The sequence below is a fragment of the Vigna radiata genome, chromosome 6 (genome assembly GCF_000741045.1).
Source record: "Vigna radiata var. radiata cultivar VC1973A chromosome 6, Vradiata_ver6, whole genome shotgun sequence".
NCBI classification, from domain to species: domain Eukaryota; kingdom Viridiplantae; phylum Streptophyta; class Magnoliopsida; order Fabales; family Fabaceae; genus Vigna; species Vigna radiata.
In genome coordinates, this window is record NC_028356.1 from 2,860,628 (window position 1) to 2,872,966 (window position 12,339).

The 12,339-nt window shown below is 29.4% G+C and overlaps 1 protein-coding gene across 1 annotated transcript; it reads right to left on the reverse strand.

Moving 5' to 3' along the window:
- Positions 1 to 415: 415 nt before the first annotated feature.
- On the reverse strand, positions 416 to 3,423 carry LOC106763016 (vesicle-associated membrane protein 711). Its single transcript, XM_014647168.2, has 4 exons — positions 3,052 to 3,423; positions 2,772 to 2,962; positions 1,938 to 2,101; positions 416 to 641 (listed from the first exon to the last, which is right to left on the reverse strand). The coding sequence occupies exons 1-4, from the start codon at positions 3,266 to 3,268 to the stop codon at positions 554 to 556; spliced, it is 660 nt and encodes a 219-aa protein (XP_014502654.1). The 5' UTR covers positions 3,269 to 3,423; the 3' UTR covers positions 416 to 553.
- Between the last annotated feature and the right edge of the window lie 8,916 nt (positions 3,424 to 12,339).

Consider the following 12,339-nt stretch of genomic DNA (forward strand, 5'->3'; position numbering starts at 1 on the left):
TTACAGCTCAAAAATATGGCTAAGATGGAGCAGTTGTTCCATGGTCCACCTTTACATACCTTTTTCTTCAAAATTAATTTATAGCAACTTGTGCAATCTTAAGGTTTAGCAAGAAGGTTAGAAACAGGAGAACATGGATAAATTGAAAGAAATATACACATTAAGCTGACAAAGAGAACAAGGGCCGAGAAGTTCACAATACCGGTTCACTGAGCTATGAAAAAACAAATGGAATTTAAGACTTACCCTTGCCCGTCTTGAACAAGAGAACATTCATGACACCCTCAAGCTGCAACACTATACATCAACTAAAATCTTTGGGCTGGTATGAGAATACAATAAACGATATAAGTTTTATGCCCCTCAAACTTTATATGAAAAAGAAAAGAACACTTCAATCTATGGCAAGAAATTCACTAGCAGAAAAGTGGACAACCCAGTAATATAGTTGAAGAAATGGAATCTGCAAATCAAAGGCAGATAAAAAAGAAGTGACGTCTGCAAGTTGAAGACCACAAGGAGGCACACATAGAATTCACTTGCCAATCCTTCACTAAAAGCAAGATGGTAGCGCGGGCCCATGGCAAACAAAAGCCAGCACAACATAAACTATTACAAGTAGGATGAGAATAAGTGCAATCCTGCAAACATACAACTGTTTAGTCAGTAAGACCGAAAAACAGAGAATCCTCTGACTGTAGTTAAAGATTGATTAATGATGTTATGACGAGGTTTTACAAAGGAAACAGTTTGGTTCCAACTATTTGAAAACATCCTAAATCTAGTAGAGGTGAATTCATATTTTACTTTATGGAACTCTCAACACACAAAAACTTTAATTTTTATTATATTTAGAAAGATGTTGCACTATCAATAACATAAAAATCAATCGAATGTAGGCGGATTTGTCATGCAAATATAGCTTGGCAATTATAATTTTATATCATATGAGAACACGGAACCTTAATGATAACCCTATTTTTGGGTTTCTTGGAAACCTTATATGTTGCAAATTAGACATCCCCGCATGGCCCTTCCCCTTAAATGTGTTCAACCAAGGGCCCATTTGTCATAAAGTTGCCTAGAAATGATTATGATAAAATTAATTTTGAACCATTGAAATAATTAGAACGTGTTCAAATTAGTAACCATAGGTTTATACTGGTACTAGTGTTTTTATTAGAAAGTGTGATTTTCAGACACCGAAGAAGCTAGATCTAACTTTGAAGTCCGCCACATAAAAGGAACTTTTAGATAATTTTGGTGAGGCATGGGTGTCTTCTAGTTCACTGGATCGATTTCTATACATTCCACTTTGAAAGGTTTGATAAGAAGAAGGAACATAAAAATGTTGTGGCAATGCATTGTTTATGCGAATTTCTGGGTTTGATAAGAAACCCCACATCTCCAAGATTGTATTCTCACCTCTACAATTTTATGAGATAAAATCATTTTAACCTCTTCAAGTGTATCGGTGTTGCAGATGCAAGGAGACTACACAACTCTCCTACTTTGACTAGTTTTTAGGAGCTTCCATTTGTCTCTGGTTTTCCTCCTCTTTGGTCTTTGTTGAGGATTTCTTACCCTCCAACCTTTTTCAATTTTACCTCTTCCTTTCTCTAATACTTTTTCTTATTTTATACTTTTACAAGTGAAATTATTTCTACCAAGAAAATTACTTTAGCACATTTAGAATTACCAACACTTCAAGTTTCAACCAAAGTTTAAGCCCAGGTGGTTTCAATCATAGTCCTCTGAAATTCTAGTGTGTGTGTGTGTGCGTATAATATATATAATATCAGCATTGAGGAAAATCAAGTGATCATGCAAGAAATTATACAAAAAGAATGGAGATGAGGTTTCAGATTCATTCAAAAGACTGCAGTTTTTCGTTGCAGGTTCAGCTAACATAAGTGAGTTTTAGATAGAGAACATACGTGAGCTTGACATTTCTCCACCACACGGTGCTTCTGAAGCGGCGAGCTTGCTTCCTGAAGCGAAATGTATTTCCTTGCATATTAGCAGTTTTATCCACCAGCAACTCCAACCGATCACCTCGATCTAAAACTTTGTCAATATTTTCTATCATGACATTTCGTACCTGTTAAAGAACCCAAAAGAAAAAAAGAGAACACACACATTGAGAGCAAAACAACCAAATGAACAACAAATAAGGCTCGACTCAGAAAAACTTCTCAACAAATACATAAGGGAAAAGAAATAAAGAGGTAAATAAATCCAGCTTCTCTTATAAATTAAAAAGTTAAAACTAACTTTAGTCTTATAGACCTTCACTTTTTCAGAAGCCTTCTTATCAAAACTTCTCCCAGAACTATAGGACATAACAGGATTTTAACTTAATAGGAGAAGTTCGATAAATTTTATTTTTCAGTTTATTCTCTAATAAGTGTTCATATAGAAGCTTATCCAAAATAGACCAAAGTATAAAATGTAAAAGTCAAAGAGCAGGTCAGTGCAGCACTGTCTTGGAACATATATCAAATAGAAACGCTGCTCACTAATCATTATTAGATGTATTTCCATTAATTATAAATTTAATGTTCCAATATCATGCTCATTTAACTTGGGCATTGTTGAATTACTAAACAAGGATGAAATGATGCGGAATTGATGCAAAAATGTAATCGTACAAGCTATTAACTCACTGATTACCATTGACAGGGTTGTTTAGCCACACACTCGCCAAACAATAAGTTCTAAATTTTCAATTACTCAAAAAAAAAAAAAAACAAAGAGAAAAACCACCACACCTGAGACATTTCACCTTTGAGCCGATTGATCCTATCGGCGTTAGGATCGCTGGAGTAATACTCCATCTGCTGATTCAAAACCCTAGAGAACTCCTCGTTCATTCCGTAAGGCTGCGCGGAGTGAACGGCTCGCCCGTAAGTCCGCACGAACTTCTGATGAATATCCTCGAGAAACGCGAAAGGAAGTCTCCCTACAAGGAAAGAATTCAAAACATTAAAAGCGAGTAAGTGATGGATTTAGGTTTTACAGAAGGAGTAGTGAACAGATCGGAAAACGCACTGCCGGCAGTGTCGTCAGCCATGCAGAGAACAGTGAGTCCATCGGTGCGTTTAACGTGGAAGATGTAGCGATCCTGAGAGTAGGAAACGTGCGTGTCGTTATTGCCTGGGATCTTCTCGAGAATCTGCCGCGCGATTGCGCTGGCGTTGGTGGTGGTGCCGCTGTACTCCGCCAGCACCACCGATCCGCGACCTACCAGCGCGTACAGGATCCCCATTCGGTTCCGATCGGTGAATCAATCAAAAACCGCTAACACAACACAACACCAAACCCTCTTCTTTTCTATTCTCTTCTTCTTCCACTTCTGTTCATGAAGTGTCCCTTTCTTCTTGACTTTTTGCTTTTACCATCATCACTGCCTTCTGCTTTCTGATTGGAATTTAATTATTGTCTTTGTATTTTAAAATTGCCGTTTTAATTTGTTTCCCTCTGTTTTTTACCATTCAAAATTAAATGAAATTACTTTCCTGATATTTTTCTAATATTTCCAAAATTTATTTAATCATATTGTTGATGATTAATGTTTAAGCTTAATAATATTTTATTTCTCAGCTACGTCTTACTTCCAGCTGTTGCCACGTCACTCTCTAAATGATATCACTTAAAAAAAATGTCATAAAAATGAAATCAATTTCCAACACCAAATTTTATGTTTCCAATAAATCAACATTTAATTATAATAATTGAAATGGTTTTTTAATTTATAAAGGACGGAGATTTAAATAAAATATTGTAAAAGTATGTCTTTATAAATGAAGATGGAAAAATGTGTGGGTGTGAAGGAAAAAAAAATTATATGCATTTGTAAAAAAAAATTGTTAAAAACACATTTTTAGACTATGACACGTTAACAATTTTTTTTATAATAGATTATGTGTTACTTTTTTTATTAGTTTGTATTTTTTACAATAAATTATATATTACTGTTTTATTAGTTTGTATATTTGAAACAGATCCATCATAAATTATTATATGAAAATTGTAAAAAAATGTTAACCAAACATTCTCCTTTTAAGGTAAATTTCAAACTTTACAATTTTCCCTTCAATAAGATGAATCTTGCCGTTAAGGTTGAGAGTCAGAAAAGCCTCCACAAAGAGAGATTGATCTTCCTAAGTAGCATTGGTATAAGAACTCTAGACTTCAAAATCGCATAGGGTTGAATGAAAGGTGGTACTTCCTTGTCAAATATAGGTAAAGGCTTTCTGACATAGTTTTTACTATAATACATGAAGCACATGGTGGTTGTGAGTAATAGAAGGTAATTGAAGTTTCTAAGCATTCTTGCCAATTCTTTCGGTAATAGTAAAGGGACCGAAATACCGCTATCCCAACTTCTGATTTTTATTTTTTTTTCTTTTTTTAAGTCAAGGAATGTTGTTTGTGTGATTGCAACTTCACCAAAATTGAATCACCTGACTGGAATTCCATATCACATCTTTTTTTATTAGCATATTTCTTGTGTTTATTGAGTTCTGTGCAAATTAAACTTCAATTACTCGAGGATGGCATCACGAACCAACCTGCTTGACTAAAATGAGATAAGAAGTATTAACGATTCATTTAACAATATGTGGTACGCAAGAATCTACAAAATATAGAATACTAAAGATAATAATGCATGTTTTAAAATAATGAAACGTAAAAAAAATTGTTAATATAAAAAAAATTTATACACATTGTACCGTAAGACTCTTCTTAAGGCTGACCGACCATTTGGTACCGAACGATCGTCTAAAGTTGATCGACCAACCACCCAGGTCGAATAGTTCTTTCCAAACCGACTATCTAGACCGAAGTACTCTTCTCAGATCAATCACCGGGCAACAACCCCGACTGACCACATGGTTAGATATAAACGATAATAGCTCATTAAAGCTCCTAATGGAGGTTAAGGCGTGGTTGGGTCGTCATCAGACCCATAAAAAGTAAAAACCCATTACAACTATTATAAATAAAAGGTCTCAGGTATGATTTTTAACTTAAGTCATCTCTTTACCTTAAGTAATCTCTTTAACAATCAGAAAGTACCTATGTGATACAGTAATGATATCTTCAACATCATTCAATCAAATTTTCTTATAGAGTAAATTAGTTTCTATTTCATTTTCATGTGTCATCCAGCTTCTTTTTCTACTTACTTTCCTATTAGTGATCCTAAAGACTAATCATAATCATAACTTTTTTAGTCTGCATATTAATCAATTATGAAATATAAATGATTAACCAATGTTTCTAATGGAATAAAATAAAAAGAAAATCATAGTCTTTCTGTCAATTATTTTTCTTACTTTTTTTCTGAATATATTTTATTTTCTTATTTATCATCAACATTGATTGATTGAATATTCTTCTGTGAAATTAGTTTCTAAAATAATCTATATTAAAGATTTTCTTTCATTCAAATTCAGATAAATTAATTCATTTAATCAAAAGTTCATGACACCCAACATTGATTTCACGTATATTAAAGTAATTTATCTTTGGAAATTCGAGATCATAATATTTTTCTACACAGAAAAAAAAAAATCTTATTTTCACTATGTTAAATTTGAATAGAAAGAATGAGTAAAATTATCGAGATGAAATAAAAGTAAATTGTTTCATATATTAAATAATAGAATTAAATATATTTATAGTATTTCAAAATGCAAGAAACACAGAACAACGATCTAACATTGAGAAACAAAACCACATCCACAAAATTCAATTCAAGAATGATATACATACTTAAGAGCGAATAAGTTAATATCCATAAACAATAGACGCAACGAGAAAACAAAAGAAAATAGTTCAAAAATATAATTAAAGAATTGGAAACTATAGAAGTCACCTACGAGTCACCTACGAGTCACCTACAGAAGACGATAGAAGAATGGATAAAAAAAAGAAAGTGTTGGTGTATGATATAAGATTAATCCTTTATTTATAATGGAAAGACAAGTAATAAAATAATAATAAAATAACTACAATTAAAAAATAAATATAGGATAAAAAATAATATATCTAATACTTTTTTAAAATTAGTGCATATAAATCGTATCAAAGTTGTTAATGATATAATTAATGTGACTTAACTGTTACAAAGTAGATATTCACTAATCCAATACCAAAGTCGTTAACAAAGTAACAAAATAACTTAATCATGCAAACCAGGTGTGCATGGGAGTATAAGTTTTCATGCTTACGACATTTTTTTATTATAAAAATTTAAATATATAATTTAAATGTAAACGAGTTAAATGTGTGCATCGTTCAACTTCTAACCAAAGTGCTTCTTCTTCGAAGCACGAGTACCAGGAGCACCAAAGTGGGTGAGATTAGTAGCTGCAATAAAGAATGTGAGCGCAATCGTAGCACCAAAGAAGAACGTGAAAGCAATAGCAATCACAAAACCGGATAACGTGACACCAGAGAACGTACCAGTGGAATTAGCAGTCAGAGTACTCGCAGCCGGAGTAGTGGCAGCCGGAGTACCAGTGGCAGCCGGAGGCATCTTATAGAAGATAAGAGTCATTGTTAATGTAGTTTTAGATTTCTTACTTCATTGGTTGAAGAGCTTCGAGAATGATTTGCCTCATCTAGCCAAATTGTTGATTGCGATAGCCAACTCATGGTTAACATTGTCTAAGTTCAGCAAGGAAACTGTGGTTATATTGTTAGCCATCATCAAGTACTTCTATGGATCATCTGGTATGGAATAAGGTTAAATGCCATAGATATATAGTTTCATAATTTTCAATAGTTTGTTTCAGTATACGAGATATTTTGAGTATTCATCTGGTTTTTAATAAGGCTGAATGTCATAGATATTTAGTTTCATATCTTTTTCTTAATGAGAATACCATTCACTTTCTGTGATACCTCCTTCCTCTACTGATTCATACTTTCTTTGCCTAAACACTGACTATACACAACAACCGGAAAGTTAAATATTAAGAAACATACAAAATGGGAGAAAGACACAAGAACGATTCTAGGAGAAACAAAACGAGATGCACAAAATTATATTCAAGAATAATACGTACTTGAGAGCGAATACGTTAATATCCATAAACGATAGACACAATGAGAAAACAAAAGAAAACAGTTCAAAAACATAATTAAAACCAGCGTACAATATATAGAATGTACATAACCAGCGTACAATAATTAACGTACAATAATTAAGGAAATAATATATCAATTATTCAAGACAGAATCAATTATGCAGAAACTAAATAAGGTAAACTATAATCAAATATATTATTTCCTATCAGTATCAAACTTGTTAATGATATAGTTAATGTGACTTAACTATTACAAAGTAGATATTCACTAATACAATACCAAAGTCATTAACAAAGTAACATAATAACTTAATCATGTAAACCAGGTGTGCATGGGAGTATAAGTTTTCATGTTTACGACATTTTTTTTTATTATAAAAATTTAAATATATAATTTAAATGTAAACGAGTTAAATGTGTGTATCGTTCAGCTTCTCATCAAAGTGCTTTTAGAAACCAGTTAAAAGATATATATATATATATATATATATATATATATATATATATATATATATATATTTAATAATTGGCACAGATTTATACAATTTGAATTTTTTTATAAATTCATTTGCGCCTTACTTTTTTTTTATTCTTCTCTTTTTCTTCTTCTTAAGAAAGAATGGCGGAAGCACGAGTACCAGGAACACCAAAGTGAGTGAAATTAGTAGCTACAATAAAAAATGTGAACGCAATCGTAGAACCAAAGAAGAAGGTGAAAGCAATAGCAATCACAGAACCAGATAACGTGACACCAGAGAACATACAAGTGGAATTAGCAGTCGGAGTACTGGCAGCAGCCGGAGTACCAGTGGCAGCCGGAGGCATCTTAAAGAAGATAAGAGTCGCTGTTAAGGTAGTTTTAGATTTCTTCCTTCATTGGTTGAAGAGATTCGAGAATGATTTGTCTCATCTAGCCGAACTGTTGATCGCGATAGCCAACTCATGGTTAACATTGTCTAAGTTCAGCAATGAAACGGTGGTTATATTGTTGGCCATCACCAAGTACTTCTATGGATCATCTGGTATGGAATAAGGCTGAATGCCATAGATATATAGTTTCATAATTTTCAATAGTTTGTTTCAGTATACGAGATATTTTGAGTATTCATCTCGTTTTTAATAAAGCTCAATGTCATAGATATGTAGTTACATATCTTTTTCTTAATGAGAATACCATTCACTTTCTCTGATACCTCCTTCCTCTACTGATTCATACTTTCTTTGCCTAAACACTGACTATACACAACAATCGGAAAGTTAAATATTAAGGAACATACAAAATGCGAGAAAGACACAAGAAAGATTCTAGCACTGAGAAATAAAACGAGATGCACAAAATTCAATTCAAGAATGATACATACTTGAGAGCAAATAGGTTAATATCCATAAACGATAGACGCAATGAGAAAACAAAAGAAAATAGTTCAAAAACATAATTAAAGAATTGGAAACCATACAAAACACTTGCGGAAAAGGATAAAAGAATGGATCAAAAGGAAAGTGTTGGTGTATGATATAAGATTAATCATTTATTTATAATGGAAATACAAGTAATAAAATAATAATAAATTAACTACAATTAAAAAATAAATATAGGATAAAAAATAATATATCTAATACTTTTTTAAAATTAGTGCATATAAATCGTATAGGTAAGAATTGTAACAAATGTGTTTTATTGATCTTGAAAAAGTAATCGCGTACAATATATAGAATATACATAACCAACATACAATAATTAAGGTATACAATAATTAAGGAAAGAATATATCAATTATTCAAGTCACCTGTGAAAGAGGATACAAGAATAGATCAAAAAGGAAAGTATTGATATATAATAATACAATAAAAAGTTTAATAATTTATTTATTTATAAGGAAAGAAATACGACTAAACCCAGAATAAAAATAATAAAATAATAATTAATTAATTAAAAATTAAAAAATAAATATAAAATAAAAATAATATATCTAACCTGAAACTAGTACATATAAATAATATTAAATTTATTGATATAATCCACTTAACTTAACTATTAAAAAGAACTGAAATAAAATTCTTTGTTGGAAAGATTTTTTTAATAGACCATTATAAAAGTAACTATTTTTTGGTTTATGATTATAAATTACACAGAAGCTTCAACTTTTCCCGAAACTAATATTCATTAGAATCACTCTTTAAATTTATAACAAACTGACCCTTTATATAAGTTACTATTATTTTGTATAACGTGATATTGAAAATATTTAGAATACTATCATTTTTCTTAAATATATGATAGCATATTAATATAATAAATTTTATACACTTTTTATTTTATAATTTAATTTTACATAATTTAAGATAAATGTATTATTACGTCAATTACACAAATTAATTAACATGGTTTTCTAGAACATGTTAATTATATTTTTAATTATAATTGTTTAATTGGTGAGACTCGCAAGCACATAATAAGTGAATCTTCTTTCTTTCTAAACTTAAAATAAGTCTTTATGAAGTTTTCAAATTTTTTTAAAGTTATTTGTTTAATAAAAAAAAGGTGAATTTGTACGTGTCTATTTTAAAAAACTTATTCAATAAAACAAGTATATTTTTAGGTTGATTATTTTACTTTATAAAACAATATTTTTTTTCATTTTAATTAATAAATTATGAAATAAATATATATTTTTTTGTGGTTAAATTATTATAAATAGTTGTGTTTTATCTTTAAACTAAATTATAAATTCTAATTAAACTCTAATTAGTTTATATTATGAATACAATTTATAGTAGTTAAATTATCACATCAAACTACTTTTAGGTTAATTTTGTGAGCCAAATTAATTAGAGTTTATCTTTAAATTAAAATGTTTGTTATTTATTAGATTTATGGTTTGATCGTTCTTATAGTTTTACAAATGATATACTTAAGTGCCACGTATTAAAAGTTTCAATTATAAATAAAATCAATTTAATAAAAGTGTAAATTTTATTTTATAAGTTGGATTTTATAAAATTATATTAAACTTAAAATATTGTTTTCAGCATAAACTATTTCATTTATTAGTTTTGTAAAGTTTATGTAAAATATATGTTCTCTAACCAATATCATATGAAGTGTTTTTCCTGTGATAAATATAATATCACATTGCATTTGATACAAGAAAAATACTGTAGAGGTGGGGACTTGCTCCTATGCGGTGGAGGATCGGAAGGTGGCGGCAGCGGCTGCCACCACGGTGGTGCTGGGTGTGGGACTGGGTTTTGTATAAGCTGGCTTTGGTTTCGTTGAAGCAGTATCTTTTCTTCCTTGCTCAACTTGCCACCTTCGGGTACTTTACCTTTAAAAAATAAAAAGGAAAATAAATTAATTGAAATATATTATTAATAACCATAATCTTCTTATTAGCATAAACATAGAGACAGTATGTGTATCATGTTTTAAATATTTAAACAATTATTTAAATTTTAAAAGTAATAATTAAAAAAAAGAAAAATATATTTAATTATACATATAGTCATAGATAAAATAAATTTTAGAATTAAAATACAAAATATTATAAGTAATATGACATAAATAATATTATTCATAGTTAAAAAATTATAAATGATTATAATTTTTTAATCTATACGTATCTTTACAGCTATTTGAGTTAAGGCATGAGTTTTCGAACCATTAGAGTTATTTGAGGTTTTTATCTGTTAAGAAAAGTTAATTATTACTTTTTGAAGTTGTAAATATTTTAATCAGTGTTGTTTGTTTGAAATGTTCTGAAATTTGAATTTGGTACGATGAATTATTATCTATATGTATAGGTACGTTGTTGAATGTTTATTTTATTAAAATCTGATGTATATTACATTTTATGTTTGGGAATTGGAATTGATTGGAGTATTTAGGGTGGCTGTTTTGGAATATGGTTTGGTATTTAGAAGTAGAAAATATGTTGAATTAAATCTGTGATATTAACAAAAGTTTATAATTTTTTTATTTAATATTTTTATTTATACGACACAATAAAATAAATAACATTAAATTAAAATAATAATTTTCCAAAATAAAAATATTTTTTGTTTTGTGTGGTGTATTTGTAAGGTTTAAATCCTTTTTTGTAACTAAGTTAAGTTTTGATGTTCAGTTTAGTCCTCGCTTTTATCATATAAAAAATGTATCAAATCAGTTCTCATGACACCACTTAATGAACAATAAATCACAAGTTTTCATACCTAGGTATCCAATATTTTGTGATTTTTTAACGGAATGTGTTATGAACAACAAATCACTTAATGAAAAACTTGTGATTTATTAACAAATACGACTGATTTGATACATTTTTCATATCATAGGACTAAAGGTTGACATTTTTAAAAGCGATGACTAAACTGAACATCAGAACTTAACTTAGGAACAAAAAAGGGTTTAAACCTATTTGTAATATATGATTTCTTAGAAAGAAAAAAAAAGAATATCTGCGCCGAAAGCTTCTCTTTTCCTTTTTCCATAAAGTGCATAGAAGCATTTTGTGATGCAAATAACATATCACATCATAGAATTTTGGTGCGCACGTAGTGCCGTATGTTAAAAAATAGAATAAAATAATCCACAAAAAGAACTTTCATATTCATGTATTTAAGAAATTGAAGTTGTATTTGATTACTTATACTATTTTATGTCTCATGAGTAAAAAAAAATTGGCTATTGTGTCTGATATTAGAATGAGAAGATCGACTTTTGGAAAAGAACAAAAAAAAGTGTCAACAAAGTGCGAAAGTACTACATAGTAAAAAAGTCACACTATACGGCAAAGTCAAATTAGAGTAATAATAATAGGATTAAAAATATTTGTTCATGATAATGATATTTTGACAACATTTTAATAAATTTACGTGTTATTATGTAATTGGTTCAAAATTACTTCACAGTTAATAATTATAATCATAAACACTAACCTGGACTAATCACAAAATGACACGTAGATAATATTAAAATGTTATCAAAAAAATATTGTCAAAGTATTATTATCCATAATTTATATTATTAGTTTTGACAAGGTTTTTTGTTCATGTAAATTTATGGTGTTAATCCTATAAAAAATGTTAATTGTTCAATTTAAGTTTCTCTACTCATAGTTTATTATATTTTTAATTAAATTGTTTATTTGGCGAGAGTTTTATATTATAGAAAACGAAAATTCACAAACACATAATAAGTGAATCTTCTTTTTTTTAAACTTAAAACAAGATTTTGTTCACT